Raw genomic sequence first — 22,711 nt, forward strand, 5'->3', positions numbered from 1 at the left:
GGAAATTTCTACATGTGTTTGGACATGCGTGTGCTGAAAGCCAGACTGCTTTTCATCAGAAAGGAGAACAATGTTCCTTTTGGATTGTTCTGTTTTGTGCCCTTGAGTCAGTGTGGACTTCTGGTGGCTGCCTGGACAAGTCCCTGCAGTTTTCTTGGCAAGGGTTTCGGAAGCGGTTTGCCCTGGCCTGCTTCTTCCCGCGGCTGAGAGGGAGGGACAGCCCTTTCTCAGAAATCTGGGCAGAGACATCCATGGAAGGGTGTGTGGGGGGGTGTGAGTGAGAAAACTCAAGATGGTGGCCACAACCACAAAGTTGAAGTCCCAACACTGTTTAATGTGCAACACGTATAAAAAAGGGCAAGGCTTCAATCACATGGCCACAACTGCCATATTGACTTTTTTTTTACACAAAAACCATCATGGGCACTCCTGTATCTGTTTATTAAAATGCTAGCTGCATGTTACACTCTTGACTAAGACTAAATTTTCTTAATAGTTAAATACTTAAAACAATACCTTTGCCCTTAAACCTGAGATTGTCAAACCAGTGGTAAATCTGATAAACTTAAATAGATAGTAAGGACACAACCTCTTTAGAGAGTGGAATATAGAGTTTTGTCTAATTCAGCCTTTCCAGGCTGGAAGCTGTCTTTAATTTCCAGCCAAATGTTAGGCCAATTGAATTTCTGTACCGTTCCCCAAATTCCTGGAATATTCTGGGTTTTAAAACATCTTGCATGCTGAAACTTGCACTACAGGTAGTCCTTGAGTTATGACTGCAATTGGGACTGGGATTGCCGTAGCTAAGTGATGTGGTCATAAAGCACGATGTCACATGACCGTATCGCTTAGCGATGGTAATCCAGGCAGCCCCAGGTAAGGAGCGCAGCGGTGCTGAAGAGACGTGGGGAAGGCCCTGGGAGCCCTGGTGCAGGCCGTGCGAGTCAGGGGAAGAGGTGCTCGGTGCAAGAAAGGCCGGAAAATGAGGACGTGGGGTGCGTGCAATTGCAGGGAAGCCAAGGAAAGAAGGTGTGAAGTGTGTACGAAGGGGGAAAGAGGGTGTGGTACATGCAAGCAAAGAAAGGCCGGGGCGAGGGGGGGAGGGACTTAGCCCAGCGACTTGCGACCTTGTCAGCTTTCCATTGACTTTGCTTGGGGGAAGCCAGCAGGGAAGGTTGCAAATGGCAATCATGTGATTGCAGGGTGTTTGGCAACTGGTCATAAGTGCAAAAGTACCAAGCATCCAGATCACGATTATGTCACCATGGCGTGCTGGCACAGCTGCAATTTTGAGACTGGTTGTAAGTCACCTTTTCCAGCATGGTTGCTGAACGAATGGTCATAACTCGAGGACTGCCTGTATCTGAATTGTGTCTCCCTCAAATGCCTAACTATCCCAGATTAGGAGCTTGGTGTCTTATCAAGACCACTTCCTCCCTACTGCACTGTGATTCTCAAGAAGTTTCTGGTTTCCAGTTTGCAGTCTGGTTCACAAGTTATAAGCATGGGAAATCAAGTGGGGCTTGCATTTTAACATAAGCCATGTTACATCTCAATTCTGCTTGATGAGACAGAATCAGAAATAAATCACCCCTTACTTGTCTCTGGGCACTAAAGACTCTAGAACGGAAGCTGCATTTTAGCCTTATACAGTGGGGCAAAAAAGTATTTAGTCAGCCACCAATTGTGCAAGTTCTCCCACTTAAAAAGATGAGAGAGGCCTGTAATTTTCATCATAGGTATACCTCAACTATGAGAGACAAAATGAGAAAAAAAAATCCAGAAAATCACATTGTCTGATTTTTAAAGAATTTATTTGCAAATCATGGTGGAAAATAAGTATTTGGTCACCTACAAACAAGCAAGAGGTCTGGCTCTCACAGACCTGTAACTACTTCTTTAAGAGGCTCCTGTCCTCCACTTGTTACCTGTAGTAATGGCACCTGTTTGACCTTGTTATCAGTATAAAAGACACCTGTCCACAACCTCAAACAGTTACACTCCAAACTCCACTGTGGCCAAGACCAAAGAGCTGTCGAAGGACACCAGAAACAAAATCGTAGACGTGCACCAGGCTGGGAAGACTGAATCTGCAATAGGCAAGCAGCTTGGTGTGAAGAAATCAACTGTGGGAGCAATAATTAGAAAATGGAAGACCACTGATAATCTCCCTTGATCTGGGGCTCCATGCAAGATCTCACCCCATGGGGTCAAAATGATCACAAGAATGGTGAGCAAAAATCCCAGAACCACATGGGGGACCTAGTGAATGACCTGCAGAGAGCTGGGACCAAAGTAACAAAGGCTACCATCAGTAACACACTACGCCGCCAAGGACTCAAATCCTGCAGTGCCAGACGTGTCCCCCTGCTTAAGCCAGTACATGTCTGGGCCCGTCTGAAGTTTGCTAGAGAGCATTTGGATGATCCAGAAGAGGATTGGGAGAATGTCATATGGTCAGATGAAACCAAAGTAGAACGTTTTGGTCTAAACTCAACTTGTCGTGTTTGGAAGAGAGAGAACACTGAGTTGCATCCAAAGAACACCATACCTACTGTGAAGCATGGGGGTGGAAACATCATGCTTTGGGGCTGTTTTTCTGCAAAGGGACCAGGAAGACTGATCCGTGTAAAGGAAAGAATGAATGGGGCCATGTATCGTGAGATTTTGAGTGAACACCTCCTTCCATCAGCAAGGGCATTGAAGATGAAACGTGGCTGGGTCTTTCAGCATGACAATGATCCCAAACACACCACCCGGGCAACAAAGGAGTGGCTTCGTAAGAAGCATTTCAAGGTCCTGGAGTGGCCTACCCAGTCTCCAGATCTCAACCCCATGGAAAACCTTTGGAGCGAGTTGAAAGTCCGTGTTGCCCAGCGACAGCCCCAAAACATCACTGCTCTAGAGGAGATCTGCATGGAGGAATGGGCCAAAATACCAGCAACAGTGTGTGAAAACCTTGTGAAGACTTACAGAAAACGTTTGACCTCTGTCATTGCCAACAAAGGATATATAACAAAGTATTGAGATGAACTTTTGATATTGACCAAATACTTATTTTCCACCATGATTTGCAAATAAATTCTTTAAAAATCAGACAATGTGATTTTCTGGATTTTTTTTCTCATTTTGTCTCTCATAGTTGAGGTATACCTATGATGAAAATTACAGGCCTCTCTCATCTTTTTAAGTGGGAGAACTTGCACAATTGGTGGCTGACTAAATACTTTTTTGCCCCACTGTACCTACACCCATGGCCAAAAGTTTTGAGAATGACACGAAGATTAATTCTCACAAAGTCTGCTGCTCCAGTGTTGGAAGATCTTCGTGCAGATGTTACAATGGTATACTGAAGTATAAGTACAAGCATTTGCATAAGTGTCAAAGGCTTTTATTGACAGTTACATTAAGTTTATGCAAAGAGTTAATATTTGCAGTGCTGACCCTTCTTTTTCAAGACCTCTGCAATTCGCCCTGGCATGCTGTCAATCAACTTCTTGGCCACATCCTGACTGATGGCAGCCCATTCTTGCATAATCAATGCTTGGAGTTTGTCAGAATTCGTGGGCTTTTGTTTGTTCACCCGCCTCTTGAGGATTGACCACAAATTCTCAATGGGATTAAGGTCTGGGGAATTTCCTGGCCATGGACCCAAAATCTCGATGTTGTGGTCCCCAAGCCACTTAGTTATCACTTTTGCCTTATGGCAAGGTGCTCCATCATGCTGGAAAAGGCATTGTTCATCACCAAACTACAGTGGTACCTTGGGTTACAAACGCCTCTGCTTATGAACTTTTCGGGTTGCGACCAGCTCCGGCCGCAAAAATTTACCTCGGTTTGCGAACTCCTCCTCGGGGTACGAACCGGATCCGCGGCCATTTTTCCGCCCGTGCCACGTGGTCCGCGGCCATTTTTCCGCCCATGCCACATGGTCCGCGGCCGTTTTTCCACCCTGCCGCGCAGTCTGCGGCCGTTTTTCCGCCCTTGACGCGTGGTCCGCGGACGCCGGAACGGATTAATGGTAATTACATTGAACCTTATGGGAAAATTTGCTTCGGATTAAATTCGTAACCCGAGGTACCACTGTATTCTTGTATGGTTGGGAGAAGGTGCTCTTGGAGGATGTTTTCGTACCATTCTTTATTCATGGCTGTGTTCCTAGGCAAAATTGTGACTGAGCCCACTTCCTTGGCTGAGAAGCAACGCCACACATGGTTTCAGGATGCTTTACTGTTGGCGTGACACAGGACCGATGGTAGCACTCACCTTTTCTTCTATGGACAAGGTTTGTTCCGGATGCCCCAAATAATCGGAAAGGGGATTCATCAGAGAAAATGACTTTACCCCAGTCCTCAGCAGTCCAATCCCTGTACCTTTTGCAGAATGTCAGTCTGTCCCTGATGTTTTTCCTGGAGAGAAGTGGCTTCTTTGCTGCCCTTCTTGACAACAGGCCATCCTCCAAAAGTCTTCGCCTCAGTGTGTGTGTGCAGATGCACTCACACCTGCCTGATGCCATTCCTGAGCAAGCTCTGCACTGGTGGTGCCCCGATCCCGCAGCTGAATCACCTTTAGGAGACGGTCCTGGCGCTTACTGGATTTTCTTGGGCGCCCTGAAGCCTTCTTCACAACAATTGAACCTCTCTCCTTGATGTTCTTGATGATCCGATAAATGGTTGATGTAGGTGCAATCTTAGTAGCAGCAATATCCTTGCCTGTGAATCCCTTTTTGTGCAAAGCAATGATAGCTGCACGTGTTTCCTTGCAGGTAACCATGGTGAACAGAGGAAGAACAATGATTTCAAGCACCACCCTCCTTTTAAAGCTTCCAGTCTGTTATTCTAACTCGATCAGCATGACAGAGTGGTCTCCAACCTTGTCCTGGTCAACACTGACACTTGTGTTAACGAGGGAATCACTGACATGATGTCAGCTGCTCCTGTTGTGGCAGGGCTGAAATGCAGTGGAAATGTTTTTTGGGGATTAAGTTCATTTTCATGGCAAAGAGGGACTTTGCAATTAATTGCGATTGATCTGACCACTCTTCATAACATCCTGGAGTATATGCACATTGCCATCTTCCACACTGGAGCAGCAGACCTTGTGAGAATTAATCTTTGTGTCATTCTCAAAACTTTTGACCACGGGTGTAGAATGTCTAGTTTAGACAAGGAAATCCAGAATAATAGGGCAAGTCTTGGCAGAGTTCCGTGGTAGTATTAATCACTCATCTTCTGACTTTCATGTTCACCCTAAACATATGTGCAGCCTTTTTTAAGATGCATGATTTTATATTCTGTTGTGAAGCAATAGTGTTAAATGACAATTTACATTTTAAATTATCCTTCTTGCATTATAAACAATTTATGCAAGAATTTAGGGGGAGAACTAATTAAGAAATGAGAGATTCTTTTATTGTTGTTTATTCTGTACCGAGCCACTGGATTCTCTTTAGCCTTTTGGTATATTTTAATAGCTCTTGTCCATTTCAGCCCCCAGAAGATGCCTGGGACTTGGCCCTCCCTGATTTCTCCTTAAGGTTTAGGCCTTTAAAACTTATTGCTACCATCAAGGAAAGGAAGGAGAAGGTGAAATCAAATAAGATACTGTGAAACTGTAAAGCCTTATACAATATATTCACGATTATAATCAGATCAAGAATGTACTGGCTTTGTAATTCCACATTTTTTATGCATGCTAATGCACACAGACATATGTTGGTATACTCTAAATCAATGTGTAGAATTAGATTTATGCTTGAGAGTACAGTGTACAGGTAGTCCTCAACCTATGACCATTCATCCAGCAACCATTAGAAGTTACAACAGTGCTGAACAAATGGTGGTTACAACTAGTCCTTGGAGTTCCAGCAGCCCCAGCACCTCCTTGGTCATGTGATCGTGATCTGGGTACTTGGGAATCAGTTTGCACTTACAACGGGTTGCAGTGCCTCGGGATCATGTAATCATCATTTGCAACCTTCCCTGCTGGCTTCCAAAGAAAGTAAATGAGGAAGCTGGCAGGGAAGGTCACAAGTTGCTGGGGTGAGTCTCCCTCACCTGCACACCCTCCCCCAGCCCTTCTGCACTTGTGCTGGCTCCTTGTGCAGCCTTGTGACCCTCATGTACCCTCCCTGACCCATGCCACACCTTCGTGCACCCTCTCCAACCCGCGCCTCTTGCGTACCACCCCCTCACACTCAGGACTGCGACTGCTTCACTTAGTGACAGATTCCAGTACCAATTGCTGTTGTAAGTTGAGGACTACCAGTAACTTTTACAAGCTATTAACATCCTTTCTCATGTCAGTCATGGAGATTTGGTACATGACAAGAAAGTATCTCTTTAAGGGGTGCCCAATTTTTTCTGGCCAGGCTCAGGTAGCATTTTGAGAGCATCTTAGGGGCACTCACACAAAAATGGGACAGACTCACCCGCTCCCATATTCTACCTCCTGAGCACCCTTCATCTACTTCCAGGTTCACTTCCCAGCCAAGTTCTCCTGTATAGCCCCCTTGTATCTTTGTTGTCAATAGAGGTTCTGAAGCATTCTTGGAAATCAATATGAGGCTTAAGAATGGTACAACAAACTAACTTCACAGTTAAGATGTTACAGCCTAAAGTAATTTAAGGAACATAAGGTCAGGTGAGCATAGGGGAGGTGTGGGTGCAGGATTTTGGACACAAATGTCATGCTGTTAAGAAAAAATGGTGGTGGGGTGGGAGGCATCCCACTGTCAAAGAGACCACAAAGAAGATATCTGAATTGTTAGTAACACTGCTTTCCTGCAGCTTCTTTGAGGAACGCAGAGGAAAAGCTGTTGTCTCCAACCTGGCACCCTTCTCATGGACAGACCATGCTATGGAATCCCAGGGCCCCACACAGAAAATCCTGCCCTTTGGTGTTCATCTCACACTGGATTTCCAAGGGATGCCACTTTCCTCCAGGCAGAGTTTTGTGAGTCGTATCATTTTTTTGTGCAATTTATCCGCTGCCTCAATCTCAGCAGGGCCAGTAGGCCTGGTCTAGGCAGGTTAGAGATATTCAAAGAATAATAAATAATACCTTGCATTAAATCATTAAAAGGAATACAATCAATATAGGTGTCTGTGGCTCAAGAGTCAGTCTCCAAAGAGCTTCCAGAAAAGTCAGTTTTAACAGCCTTTGGAAGGCCTTGAAAGTGGGGGCCTTAATATTTTGAAACTGGCATTTCCCAAAATGCACCCCCAGGTTGGGAAAAGACACATCTGCTACACCTCTGCTTATAGGGCAGCTTTGGCACAGCTAGCCTGCTGGCTTACGCTTTGGTGGCAAATAGGGCTTGTTCATTCAAGCAGGAATCCGGCTGCAATATTATCACGAACTAACATTCCGTGTGTCAACAGCACACCCTTGATGCCTGTCCCAGGTCCTCTGTGGGTCAGCTGACTTGTTCAGCCAAATTCCAGAGCTATATGCTTGTAACAGGGACTGTACTGTAGAAATTTCTCCTGCCCACCAAAAACTTGTGCAAAGTCACACTGCCTTGCAACAAGGCCAATTCCCAGGTTTCATAAGGAATGTCAATCACACAGTATGGATTTGCATATGTTGGACAGGCAAGTACTAAACAAACATTATCTTTCTACACAACAAACTAGCGAGTCTTGAGATGGAATAGGTGCTCAATAGATGTTATGTGGAAGGGTGGTAACAACCCCTCCACATAACAACCAGCCCACTGTGGTTGTCAGCCATGCCATTTACCAGTAATACCAATCCAATCAATTTCTTTCATACTGTCTGAACTCTTCAGTGAAAAGGCTGTAATCAAAATTTCCCAATCTTCCCAGGGAATTGGATGTTTCATTGGGTTCTAATGTAATCAGGAACACTTTGATTGCCCTTTGCACATGCAAACAGGGTATGTGATCATCATTACTATTATCAATACCACCACACTGATTAGTTAGGGGACACAAAGTTAGAGCCAATCCCCAGTTATTGCATGGGTAAATGGTTGTAATCTCACCAACCAACCAACCAACCAACCAACCAACCAACCTCCCTCCCTCCCTCCCTCCCATTTACTTCTGCCACAATCAACAGGCCCTTGTTGTTGTTGTTTTTATTTACCCTGGATATTTGAAACATCCATGGTAAAAAATACTCCATATATCTGTAGTAAATAACATCAACCAAACTGGCAGGCATCACATCATGCACCAAAAGCCATTTAAAAGCATTAGGTTTTTCTAAAGGGAGGGTATCACAAATAGAGGTGCTGATGCTTAAAAGCAGTGCCTACCAGCATCAGCACCACACACCTTATAGAATGGAGGGACTCCCAACAGTTTCTCCTGAGTTGCATCAGTTAATTCCAGCTAGAAAAGGCAGTCCTGCAAGCACCTCAAAATCAAGCTGTATAGAGTCTATACTCTCTCTATATAAGCTATAGGTCTATAGCTCTGAAGCACTGATGCAATATGCTTGTGGTGACAAAGATCAATCGATAGTCAGAGCACTGCATTCTGGATTAGTTGGCACGTCTGAGTAGTCTTCAAAAGAAGCCCAGGTAGAGCACACAAGAGTAGTCCAGTGAAGCACTCTCCCCTCCCAATAGGGTTGCTAGCACACCAACGGGTCAAGGAGCCCCTTGGCCATGGCCTTCGCTTGCCCATAAAGGAGCAGCTGTGAGTCTAGGAAGATTCTCCCCCGGACCCCACCAATCGTATATCTGCCCCCTCAAGGACAGGGCTACTGAGAGACCACACAAGAGCTTCTAGGGGACCTCAATAGTAACTATCTTGCTAGTATTCTTTCTCTTTTTCCACTTCCCTCAACTTACCAAAGAGTTATTTTTTTGTAGTCCATCATCTGCTCCTATCACCTGCCCAAATATATGAATATTTGCTTCCCGATCACTGCAGAAAGGGAGCACTCAATGGTTATTTGATCCAGGACTGACTGACTGCAGTCTAGGGTACCCTTAGAAACCATCTCCAAATCCGTTAGGTTGAAGCCATCTATCTTTTCCTTCACTTCTTAATCTCCAACTTTTACAGCCATCAAAGAATAGCTTGCCCTCCTATATAATAACTCCTCTCTAAAGAGTTTCCCTAAAGAAGTAAAAACTTGGCTCTCAAAGCCGTTTGGAGGGTACGGGATTTTGGTATCAGTACCATTCTAATGTATATTGTTAATTACTGTAGTGTTGCTTTTAATTCTCTGTTTTTTGTGTGTATGCTATGCTAAGTTGTTGGGAGTAGAGCAGCACAGAAACAATAAATAAAATAAATAACTGCAATCTGTTAGGGAAAGTTTCTTTTCATTTTGTGCCTTTGAGTCAGTGTTGACGCCTGGACAAGCCCCTGCAGTTTTCTTGGGAACGTTTTTCAGAATTGGTTTGCCCTTGCCTGCTTCCCGGGGCTGAGAGAGAGGGGCTGGCCCAAGGCCACCCAGCTGGCTTTGTGCTCAAGGCAGGGCTAGAACTCAGGGCCTGCCAGTTTTATAGCCTGATGCCTTAACCACTGCACCAAACTGGCTCTCATAATGGAAAGACCACTGCTTTAATTCTTCTTAGCTATCACTGAGTTATTATTATCCTTCACAATCTTGTTTACGTTTTTGTTGCTTTACTTCTGTAGCACATGTTCCACCTTATTCTTAAGCTAAAAAAGCATCTTCACTTTTTCATAGTCAACTTCAAGTTCAGTAAGTATAAAAGTTACCTTGATATTATATTATGCTTCGGACCCCTTCAGTAAAGGAGCTCCGATAAGTGGGGTCCAGAAGGCGGGCCTTCTCTGCTGTAGCCCCTGCCCTTTGGAACATCTTGCCCCCGGAGTAGAGATTGGCCCCCTCACTCCTGGCCTCCCGGAGAGATCTGAAGACCTGGCTCTGCCGCTTGGCCCGGGGTGGGGAGGGAAGATACCAAGTATGGGGATGGCTGGCCCCTTAGGGCCTGTCGTCTGCAGCTCTGGAAACCATCAGCCTCTTGGACTTTTTCTTTTCTTTTGGTAATGCTTTGCATAGTTTTCATGTTTTATGTAATTTTATATATATTTATTGTTTTAACGGATCTTGTGAGTCGCCCAGAGTCCCCCATTAGGGGGAGCTGGGTGGAGATAAATCTAATAAATAAATAAAAATTAAACATTAACCCGGTTTTCCATTTTCTATTTCTACTTTCCTAATCAGCTGCTATGTTTTAACATTATCTTTAATAGCAAAATACCAAAAACAATAGTTGCATTACCACCATCCACAAAAAAATAAACTATGGTTATATACAGGTGAAACTCGAAAAATTAGAATATCGTGCAAATGTTCATTTATGTCAGTAAGGCAACTCAAAAGGTGAAACCAATATATGAGATAGACGCATTACATGCAAAGCGAGATATGCCAAGCCTTACTTCGATATAATTGTGATGATTATGGCGTATAGCTTATGAAAACCCCAAATTCACAATCTCAGAAAATTAGAATAGTGTGAAAAGGTTCAATATTCTAGGCTCAAAGTGTCCCACTCTAATCAGCTAATGAATCCATAACACCTGCAAAGGGTTCCTGAGCCTTTAAATGGTCTCTCAGGCTGGTTCAGTAGGAATCACAAGCATGGGAAAGACTGCTGACCTGACAGTTGTGCAGAAAACCATCATTGACACCCTCCATAAGGAGGGAAAGCCCCAAAAGGTAATTGCAAAAGAAGTTGGATGTTCCCAAAGTGCTGTTTCAAAGCACATCAATAGAAGGTTATGTGGAAGGGAAAAGTGTGGTAGAAAAAGGTGCACAAGCAGCAGGGATGACCGCAGCCTGGAGAGGACTGTCAGGAAAAGGCCATTCGGAAGTGTTGGGGACTTTCACAAGGAGTGGACTGAGGCTGGAGTTAGTGCATCAAGAGCCACCACACACAGACGGATCCTGGACATGGGCTTCAAATGTCGTATTCCTCGTCAAGCTGCTCCTGAGCAACAAACAACGTCAAAAGCGTCTTACCTGGGCTACAGAAAAAAAGAACTGGTCTGTTGCCAGTGGTCCAAAGTCCTCTTTTCTGATGAGAGCAACTTTTGCATCTCATTTGGGACCCAAGGACCCAGAGTCTGGAGGAAGAATGGAGAGGCACACAATGCACGATGCGTGAAGTCCAGTGTGAAGTTTCCACAGTCTGTGTTGATTTGGGGAGCCATGTCATCTGCTGGTGTTGGTCCACTGTGCTTCATTAAGTCCAGGGTCAACGCAGCCATCTACCAGGAGATTTTGGAGCACTTCATGCTTCCTTCCGCAGATGAGCTTTATGGGGATGCTGACTTCATTTTCCAGCAGGACATGGCACCTGCCCACACTGCCAAAAGTACCAAAACCTGGTTCAGTGACCATGGGATTACTGTGCTTGATTGGCCAGCAAACTCGGCTGACCTGAACCCCATAGAGAATCTATGGGGCATTGCCAAGGGAAAGATGAGGGACATGAGACTGAACAATGCAGCGGAGCTGAAGGCCGCTATTGAAGCATCCTGGTCTTCCATACCACCTCAGCAGTGCCACAGGCTGATAGCATCCATGCCATGCTGCATTGCGGCAGTCATTGCTGCAAAAGGGGCCCAAACCAAGTACTAAGTACATATGCATGCTTATACTTTGCAGAGGTCCGATATTGTTCTATTTCCAATCCTTGTGTTATTGATGTCATGTAATATTCTAATTTTCTGAGATTGTGAATTTGGGGTTTTCATAAGCTGTACGCCATAATCATCACAATTATACCAAAGTAAGGCTTGACATATCTCACTTTGCATGTAATGCGTCTATCTCATATATTGGTTTCACCTTTTGAGTTGCCGTACTGACATAAATGAACATTTGCATGATATTCTAATTTTTCGAGTTTCACCTATATATGTGTTGGTGATTAAAAGTGATAAAAAACCTAGAAAAAAAGAAAAAAGATCTAGTAGTTATTGGACAGACAGCCATATAAAATTCAAAATTCTGACTTGCAGAAGGAATGAGAGCTGCAGCTTGGGGAAAAGCATGAAATGGTGAAGGCCCGGGGTGCGGGGCTTGAGGTGGCATTTTTGAGTGACGGCAGCAGTGCTGGCGCTAGATTGAGACCTGGGAGCGGTGGCAGCCGGCTGAGACTGCTGAAGGCCTTGGGCCTCTACTTCTGCCACAGCCCAAGCGCTGCTGCTGATGAATGCTGCTGTGCAGGGTGGCCAAAAGGGCATAGATGAGCAGGGGAGAGATGGGCAGGGGGAGTTGCAGTGTCCCTGTAGTCGTAAGCGTTGCTGCGCCCGGCTGGGGTGGCTGTGGCTTTGTGCCACACTGCAGCACCCCCCCAAGTCGCGCGTGCCCTGCACTGGGCTTCCCAGGGCCTCACCCACCCCCGAGGCACCCCCGTGCTCCTTACCTGGGACTCCATCCACTTAATGACCTGTGATTCTTGCTTAACGACAGCAGCTGGGAGTGCAGTTGATAAGTGAAGTGGTCATGTGATAATTTGCTTAACAACAGCATCACTTAGCAACCTAAATTCCGGTCTCAATTGTGGTTGCTAAGCGAGGACTACTTGTATAATAATCTTATTTCTCTGAATTGTTTGATAGCACTGTTTGTAATTTAAACAAACATGATTTACACTAATGAGTATATATAAATAATATAATAAACACAGAGTGCAACAGTTGGCACTAGGATTCACAATTCTGTGGATTTTTTTTTCCAAATGTCACAGCCTTCATTTTAAAAATGACTGCATGATCCATATTGACAACCTACCACCATGAAAACCAGAAAATCCACTCGAGTCCTGCACAACTCATGTTACCTTCCCAGGGCTGACCAAACTGCACTAAATCTGTGGAACATTTCTTTTAAATCTTTTGCCAGTATCAACGATGATTTATTTTTCTTTTTTCTAACATGGTATTCAAAGGCCAGTAGGCAGAGCAGATCCAAATTGTTCCTGATTAAAAATAGCAAGCCCTATTTTCTCTGGCTTTAAGTATGCTGCAATTGATCAACAAAAGGGAGTAAGAGTGTCTGGCTGGGGATGTTTGTGAGCAGAAGGCAGCTGGGGTTTTAAAGTCCCTCTGAAAGGATCAACCCCTAACTGAATGCCAGCCCTACCCAAGTCATACAGTCCTGATGGTAACAGTTTCTGCAGCAGTACCAATGGCCTGGCACTGATGTTTCAGCTGTACTCCAGAATCCTCTGCAAGATCAGAACTCAGATTAGACACACAACTGTGCAGGGCAACACAAAAGGACTTTCACTGTTGCCACCATGATCTCTTTTCTTGGACACCCTGACTCAGGGAAGAGCAGCCATGCCTCTCCAATCTTCGCTGACAGCTCCAGCGAGCATACCAGTGTTACAGCAGATGGACTGAGAAACAGGGAAAGGGCTGCAGATTACCCACTCCTCCCCCAGTTATCAATCCCAGGAGTTAAACTGGGTGAGCCAAATCTTTTGGTTTGTAAGTTGTACCTCACAGCTTAGTCACTTGTGTTTCATTCAGCAGACCCTGGTTAAACCATGGCTTAGCACAATGGGTGAGCACAAGCTGCATGCAGTAGAGATAAAAATAATCTAACTGCCTTCATCCAGCAGCCTGCATGAGACCCAGCCCCTTGCACTGGCTTCTCTGCAGGCTGGAGGGAATCTGAAGCACCTGCAGGAAAGAAAGTGGTGGAAACAGGCACAACCAGGGAATGAAAATGCTGGCTTGAGCAAGAGAAGTTATAGTAATTTGGGCCATGCATGCTTCAAAAACAGTTCGAGAGAGAGTCAAGACACATCTGATGTACCTCCACTGGCAACACCCCCTTCGTGCAACTGCTCCCTCCTTGTCTTCCTTGTAGTAAGCTCTGATGTGCCGGGTCAATGTTTGCCACCACAGACTACTGAGAAGAATTCTAATCTGAACTCCCTCCCAAGGTACAATGTTCTCCTATGGAAACTATTATCTCTCTGGACTGGAGGACCTGGCCATTGCCACTTATACTGCCCTATCCCCAGAGATGATCATCCTCTCAAGACTTTCCCCGATGGGAGGCCTGCTGACTGGAGAAAGAACCACCGAGGCCCCTCCTCTCCACTCAAAGCGTTCGGTCCAGGGAGACTGGCCTGGCACTTTGCCAGCTAACCCAGCTCTTTGGCCATCAAAGAATCACCTAATTTTCCCCAGTTTTCTAATATCTTCTAGAAGCTCTGCTGCCATTTGAATTAAATTTATATTTTGGTTAGCCTGTGGTTTTAATATTTATGATTGAGTTAATAAACTACTCTGAGTGAGGAAAAAAGCATTCTCCTCATAGTATAGTAGGATATATGCTAGTAATGCAAGAAGGAATTGCTAGAAAGGGAAACTCATGTGCAGATAGCGTAATCCTAGCTGTACCACATACTTGGTTGTGCCACATGTAGCAAGCTGGGGTGTCCACAGGACATGGTAAAAAGTCATGATGGTGGTGCACATAAAAAACAGGTGGAGGTTTGATTGTGGCCTCCATCTTGACTTTTTTGACCACAACCCCTCCCCCAGGTACCAAGCAAAACAGTCTCTTCTACATATTCATTCTTTCTGCTCCCAGAATGCTGGTCTTTCTAAAAACATGCTGGTTTTCTTCACATACTGATTCAGGTTAAAGACTAGATGGCTCTGGGTTAGAAACATGCTTTGGTTGGAGTTAAACCTGATCAGTGGCTTTTTATGTTGCATCACGTTTATGGTCCAATGTGTGTGAATCCAGAAAATTGATTAATTCAGTAAGCTGGGGAAATGTATTGTGCATATACAGCCATCTTCTCACACATTAACCTGGCGTGCTGAATTAAGAGTTTCAAAACTGGGAATCTTTGACCAGGATTTATTTATTTGTATCCTGTCCTTCTGCCACAGAGCCCAAGATGATACTTGCAACACCTCCATCCTTCATCATCGCAAGAGTCTTTGGTTGTGTTGGAGTTGGAAATTGCCCAAGATGGCCAACAACTTTCTCATTCATATTGGGATTTGGATCCAGATCTTGGCAAAATATTATGCCAGCACTACAGTTTAGTTTAGTTTAGTTTAGTTTAGTTTAGTTTAGTTTAGTATTAATTGATCAGTCCCACAACCTTATCAATAAAACAAAACAAAATTAAAATCATGCAATATACAATATATAGTCCAATTCCAAAAAGTAAAACAGACAGGAGAAAATACAGTGATAAAATACATACATGATAATACAAGGAGTCAGTAATCAGATAAGTGAATCTCCCTTACAGGTTACCCCAGTTTGTTCAACGTACTGGGTTCTTAAGACCGCTGCCTTAGTTATAAACTCAGCAGTTCTGTGTACGATATGCACATTAGAACCCCGGAGGAAAGAAGACAATCTGTGGTTTGGATCCCAGTTTGCTGTTCTTTCCAGTAAGGATGACAGATATTTAAGCCTAATGGGTGCATATAATTGGTAACTGAATAAAATATGGAAAATATTTTCAATGGCTGGTGAACTGCACATGCAGGTTCTCTCATGATATGGCAAGTGGTGGAAGCGCCCGTATCTGGCCATGGAACCCATCAACTCAAATCTAGCTCTGGAAGAGGTCCTTCTTAAAAACTGTGGCAGACTCACTGATAGATATTTTTCAGGTTGAAAAGTAATTTTATTTTTAGCCAATCATCTTAAAGATCTATTTTTAGTCAATAATTCCATGTCAGTTTGTGCACTAATATCTAGGACTCTCTGTTTAAAAATTTCCCTTGCCTGAGAGGGTATTGAAAGTAGATGCTGAATGGAAAACCCATATCGTGAAATAACTTCACAGAGTTGGCTGAACTAGAAATTGGGCTGTGCCATATTTATCTGTTCAGTTAAACATATTTTGGGAAGTTTATCAGAGTCCATTGATTGGATCCTCAGCCAGTACATGAAAGCTTTAATTATTAGATGACTATCTAAGGAATGGATACCTAATTCTGCTCTGACTGCAGGCGCAGACATATTCTTATCAGTTCTCAATATGCATCTTAAAAAGCGGGTCTGAATTTGTTCAAGTGGGGTAGCTTTATTTAAACCCCACGATTCTGCACCATAGGTCAGCATTGGAACTATTTTTTCCCTAAACACTTTCAATATAGGGGTCAGGGTGCCTGGGTAATTGTAGTTAAATAATTTATATAACATTTTAGTCCTTGCCGTGGCCCTTGCCAAGCTTCTTTTGAAGTGATTTAACCACAACCCTGTACTAGTAAAAACCACTCCTAGGTAGTTAAAAAGATTCACTTGTTCTATAGACTCCCCATTTATCTGCCTGTCAGCACTACATATCTGGGAAATATATGACTTCTCATGTTCATTTTGAAGTATCTTTTCTTGCTTATCACTTAAAACCTCAGTGGCTGGATTCACACAGAATGCTAGAATACACTGTACAGGTAGTCCCTGGGTTAAGAACACCCAGGTTACAGACAACCTATAGTTAAGATTGGAGCCTATTGTAGCAAAATTCAAGTTAAATACACAATGATTCGAGTTAAATACACAGTGGTTTGAGTTCATTATACAATACTACTAATTCAGTATTATACAAGCCTCTGCTGGCTTACATATAAATCTGACTTAAGGACAGACCTTGGGAACAGAACTTGTTCTTAAACAGGAGGCTACCTGTACTAAACTGCTAAACTAATTGTCTTAAGCAGTTGTATGAATCAGGCTGTCCCCTGAAGCCATAATATAGTTTTTCTGTATGGGAACACAGGAATTTTTTGCTAACTTAGGATAGGGATTGAGGAGATTGTGTCAATTTAGCCAGTGAGAACATATGGGCAGTTTAAATGATGTTTCAGAACCTTCCCAGCTAGAAGCAGAATGAGATTAATATGTGGATTTATGCTATTTGCCAAGATTTAAAATGAAGAAGCAAAACAAGCTATCTTTGCATTTCAAGTATTCCACATGGAATACAAATATGTTGAGACCAAGAGTGGAAGCACAATTTGACCCATCAATCTATATTCTCACAGCCAAAACATTACTGATTTGTGAAATATATTACTGTTATAGCTTGTTCCCTAATCTGGCCTTAATTAATTTATCTTTAATTCAACTCTTGGGTTCTAACAGGAGAAGATTAGTATTATTAAGAGAAGGATAAGAACAGAAGGCTACAGTCCTGATGGCAGATAGTCCATCAGCACTAGGAATGGCCTCTGAAACTCTGTAACTGAAATTTTAGAAATTGTTAATTGGGGTCATTTAGTTTGACCACAAACAAGGCAAATCCAATTTTAGGCTCTATCAAAGGGAAGTAAAAGTTCTACAGGTAGACCTTGCTTAATGACTGCCGTGTTTAGTGACCATTCAAAGTTATGATGGCAGTGAAAAACTAACTTTATGACCAGTCCTCGCATTTATGACTGTCACCGCATCCTGTGGTCACATGTTTATAATATGTGCACTTCACAGCTGGCTTCCCACAAGCAGAGTCAATGGAGAAGCTGGCAGTAAAACTGCAAGTCATGGTCATGTGATGGCTTGTTTAACAACCTGCAGTGACTTGCTTAATGACAAAACAAAGTGACGTAAGTCTGTTGTGGTCATGTGATGTTTCACTTAGTGATCGCATCACTTAGCAACAGAGTTGCTGGTCCCAATTGTGGTCGCTAAGTGAGGACTACCTGTATTTTATTCTGCATTTGTTTTATTTTATTTATCATATTTATATAGCTGCCCATCTCACACAAGATGACTCTGGGCAGCGTACAACAATAAAAAAAATACATAAAAACAACTACATATAAAAAAAACAGTAAAAACACACAAAACAGGAGAGGATAAAATTAATAAGGGAGCCATCATAAAATTTCCCTGGTCCCCTGGGAATCCCAGGCCTGATCACATAGCCAGGTCTTGAGTCTTTATCTGACCATTCTTTGAGTATTATGATCAGTTTAGGTCACCAAACTTTGTTTCAAACAATCTAAAAAAGGTTCAGAGAAAAGTAACTTGGACGATCACAGAGGGATATGATAGCATCCTTCAAATACCTAAAAAGATGTCTCACAAAAAACCCAAATTACAAATTTATGTTATGACAAGGCAGATTATGACTGACAAGCATTCAAGCAGATATGTTTAAATTTGGATTCCTGCATAGAACAGAGAATTAGATTTGATGGTCCCAATGACTCCTTCCAACTCAGGATTATTTTAAGTAGGCAATGAAACTTAATTGCTGCCTACACAGAATGGTCATCTGTCTGCCCCAAAGCAGGTTGCCTTCCATGGAGGTTCTTCAGCCTAAATTGCCCCTACCTAGGGAGATGGCCTAACAATTGGGCAATGCAAGTCCCACAACCACACGACTACTTCTATAGCATACTTTGAGGCTGTTATTACACCCAACATTTGATTGTGGGATTTCAGGACTTATTTTTTGCATATTCAACAGGGGAAGAAAAAGAGAAAGTCTTGGATGAGTGGCTTCGGCTCCACTAATTCATTTTCAGTATTTATCTCTTGCTCCAAGATAGTCAAAATTATTAGAAAAGCCCCTACATTTCTTTAAAAAAAAAGAAACAGAGCCCAACAACCAATTTAGAACTCTTTGCAATAGCTGGCTTAAAACTAGTTTTCCTTTTAGCCATGCAAACAAAACTGTGGAAAGCTGTCTAAAGCAGAGGCAGATCTTTCTGTTGCCCCATCCGCTTTTCATTTTTTTTAAAATACAGAGGGGCCTTTCTATACTGCAGGTACAACAGGGAAGCATTAGCAGGGATGACAGAAAAAGCCAAGACAGTAGCCACGACTCTGCAGTCAAAATCCTGTGGCACGTGTGAAAAGAGGCAAGGCTCTGGTCACGGGGATATGGCCATCTTGGCTTTTTCAGTCCCCACCCCTGCCATGCATAGAAAGCTGATGTTTAGCCCGACAGTGTGTCCTCCTTCAGTGAGTGCGAAAAGACTGAGGAGGGAACAGTTCATCCCACAACTGTTTCTCAAAATGTAATATAATTATACAAATAAATAAACACGGTCATGATGGAAAACTGGTCTGAAATCTTGTGGATGCTAAGATTCCCTTCTGTCTCCAGTCTGCCAAAAAAGGTTTTGTAACTTTAAAATAAGTATATCTGTGGAAAAGTTCAATATGGTGGCATGTATAAGGCCAGTTTACTGGATTTTACCAGCACATTCCTGGCATGCTCTATAGCTGCTCCTCAGAGAAGAGCATAATCAAGATAATTTGAGAAAAAAAAAATCCTCTGCTACTATCAGTATCCAACATCCTAACAGGATTTATCAAATTATTCACAATTTGTTTTTGATTTTGCAATTCACACAAATGTAATTGAGCTTCATTTAATGTGTAGCTGCCTTGTACACACCCACCCCCACATTAATTCCTCACAAGACTCGGAGATGCCTAAAATCTTACTTACTAGGAAGTCTTCTTCACAGTAGACTTTTCCATTAACATTGTAGAAGGCTTTCCCTCGTAATCTTCTCCCTGTTAAAGATATTGTACTGTCAGATCTTTAACATTCTGGGGATATTATAAAAGGGGATTAATAACAATACAACAGATGGGAACAGATGAGTTCAGGAACATGTGCGCAAACTACAGCTGTGGGTACAAAAGTAGTTTTTAACAGAAGGGGAAAAGTGTCACATATGTGCAGTCATATAAATTTATGTAATTAATGAAGTTTAAGTTTAATGAGATGTAAATTAAATCAATTTGGTCTTGCAACTTCCTGGGGCTCAGCCCTGAGATGTAGCTCCTCAGCCTCCCAAAGCTTGCACATCCTGCTTTAGAGCATCTCAGGAACAGCAACATAAAAGGTAACGGCCTTGGAAACCTCATGCCCTTCCTGCCTTCTCTTCCTATTCCAGATACCCTTTGCAAAGCTTCCTCATTTATTGATCCCCAAATTTCAGCACTTTTGAAGTTCTCTGGATAGTACATTAGTTAGTTTACATCATGCAAAAAGCCAAGAATTAAGAACAGATCAGTAACCAAGATGGCGAGATCAGGAGCCAAGTCTCCTGGAGAGGCTCTTCGGGGACAAAAGAACAAGGAAACTTTCCCACATGAACTTCCTTAAGTGGATTTGCCTTGGGAATCCACACCTGGAAGCTCCACTTCTTTCAGTTAATGTCATGTTTCACAAACAAAAAGGAGGAGGTACAAATAGGAATGTTTTGATTTCACCATCCCTATTCATAACTCAGACCAGATGACTTGGCTGAAATAATCTGGGATTGCTCAGTGTGGACAGGCAGTGACGTGCAGTTATTCAGATTTACACAAATTTAAAGTATTTCTAAAAATGCTGTTTCATTTGGAAATATAATAAAATCAGCCTTTCCTGCACGGTCTCCCTCCAAAGATGCTGGATTTCAATGTTCATGTCTTTCCTGTATCATCCTCTGAACAAATAGCTTGATCTTGATTTTAGCAGAAGCTAACAACCAAACTCATGATGATGGATCCTCACAAATTTATATAGCTCATGATAACTTATACGACTGATGCAGACTCTGACATACTGGCCCCTTTACCACCTGAAGGGGAACCATCTCTCTGACATCAGGCTCCAGGAACCTGCTGACACTCCTGTCCTGGTACACTGCAACACGGCATGCCGGATGCAGAGATCTTGGTTTTATGAATTTTATCACTACATTTGAAATTGGGAGGTTAATGACTACATAAACGGTTATAATTCCTTTTTAATTCCTGACCTGATATGCTCTGGCTGTACTGTTTCAATTCACTAAGAATTCCTTGCTCTTGTAGTCAATGTATACATCCCTCCAACTTACTCCTGCTCCGAGGCAAATATGTTAGGGACTAACTTGGAGGTCTATTTAAGCAACCTCCCGAAGACTTTGTCTTCTGCTCATGTAGTAATTGCCAGGGATTTCAGTGCTACAATGGGGGCTAATTATAAATTTCTTTACTCCGAACACCATGTGATTAGCCCAGATCATGAGATACCTCCCCCACTGCTTTCAAGGGAATCCAAAGACAATACTGCAGACCATAAAGGTCTACATATGGCTCAAACGCTCAACAAATTAGATTTCTTCCAACTGGATGGGGCCACAGGAAAGTAACTATCCCACACAATTTTCCCACTGGGCAGGAGTCAGACCTTTTTTTCTAGACTATATTATCACTTCTAGAAGCCTTTGCCCCTTTTTACTGGGGTTCCAAATGTACTATTGGCCCAAGAGTAATCATTTCCCTAACATCCTAAGACTGCAAGCTTTTGGCATTTAGAGACGAGTTTGGTCCTACAATGAATTGGAATTAGGACTGACCCATGTCAGGTGGTCCTCCTAACTGAAAGAGAAATGGTACAAGCATTAGTCTCAAAGGGGGGAGATTGAAAGGGATACCCTCATTACTTATAACCATCTTATACAGCTCTTACAATCAGTCCTTACAACAGCAGGTAAAACCCAGTCTATAAATAGCAGCAGCTCCCTGCTTCCAAACCAAGACTGCCAGAATACCAGGAAAGAGGTAGAGTTACCTGCTTCAAAAATACAGAGGAGACCCTACATCACATACCTCCCAAGACCTCCTCAACATAAAAAGGTGATAAAGGAGGCTGATTCAATAGAAGGTGAAACAGGCATTTAGGCACATCTGGCAGCAATTAATAGGCACAGCACATGCCAAGAATACAGTCTTGTTTTGGCATCACATTGCTACCCATTTTTCCACTAGACTATCTTGAGTTCCCTACTTAATACAGTACCAGCTGCTGAATGGGAGAACCATTTTTGGACCCTATACGTGACAGATGACACACTTACGTTTAACATAGACTCCAATGTAACTGACAGTTCATACCCTCAGTGGCCCCCCATTACATGCAACGAAGTCGCAGATGTAATCAAAGAGCTCAGCCCAGGCAAGGTGCTAGGCATAGATTTTATTATAGCTGAGGTTTTCTGAAGTGATTTGGACTGGTGGACTCTGGTATTAGCTTCTCTGTTTACATACATTTATCATACAGCGATGATTCCCAGATTGGGGCCTTGCCCCAACAATTCCTGTTTACAAAAAATATAATCAGAATCTTCCAACCAACTACTGCCCTATCAGTCTACTGAGCATTATCAGCAAAAAACATTGCAGACACCTATCCATAAAGTTTCAGCACTGGTTAGACCTAGAGAATATTTTAGCCAAGGAACAAGCTGGATTTAGAAGTGGCTGCTCTATTTTTGATCATGCTGTTATTCTGCAACACTTAGTAAAGAAGTACTCTTTGCAAAGCTATATACTGTATTCACTGATTTCACAGTGGCCTTTGATTTTATCTCCCACTCTAATCTTTGGCAAAAACTCCAAAACTCCAGCACAGACAGAAGGCTTTTCCCACTTATCTACAAATTTTATGACAACGCAACTATAAAGGTCAGATGCAGCTACTCTCAGGGTTATTATTCCAAGGAAATCCCTGTTAACAGAGAAGTTCAGCAGGGATGCATTCTGGCACCATCACTATTTAATTATTATATCAATTCTATAGGTCCTAGAATGAATAACCTTTCACATCATTCCCCCAAACTGGCAAATAAGCATATAGCACTTCTCTTATATGCAGACAATGTAGCATCCATACTGGTTTAAAAAGAGCATTGTGAGCCTTGGCTGAAGATTGCAATGCAGAAGCCCTAGAAATTAACTACGGTAAAGCAAAGTGCTGGTGTTC

At 42.9% G+C, this 22,711-nt stretch overlaps 1 protein-coding gene across 2 annotated transcripts in view; it reads right to left on the reverse strand.

Annotated features, from left to right (window-relative positions):
* Positions 1 to 22,711, reverse strand: part of WTIP (WT1 interacting protein) — a 122,010-nt gene that overhangs the window by 24,256 nt on the left and 75,043 nt on the right. For both annotated transcript variants that reach the window (XM_088135522.1, XM_088135521.1), the window contains exon 3: positions 19,418 to 19,485. In XM_088135522.1, the coding sequence (XP_087991648.1) occupies positions 19,418 to 19,485 (68 nt within the window). The remainder of the gene's footprint in view (positions 1 to 19,417; positions 19,486 to 22,711) is intronic.

The sequence above is a fragment of the Python bivittatus genome, unplaced genomic scaffold (genome assembly GCF_059951505.1).
Source record: "Python bivittatus isolate LINGU-HERP-01145 unplaced genomic scaffold, Pbiv_v1 ctg000170_np1212, whole genome shotgun sequence".
Classification (NCBI taxonomy): domain Eukaryota; kingdom Metazoa; phylum Chordata; class Lepidosauria; order Squamata; family Pythonidae; genus Python; species Python bivittatus.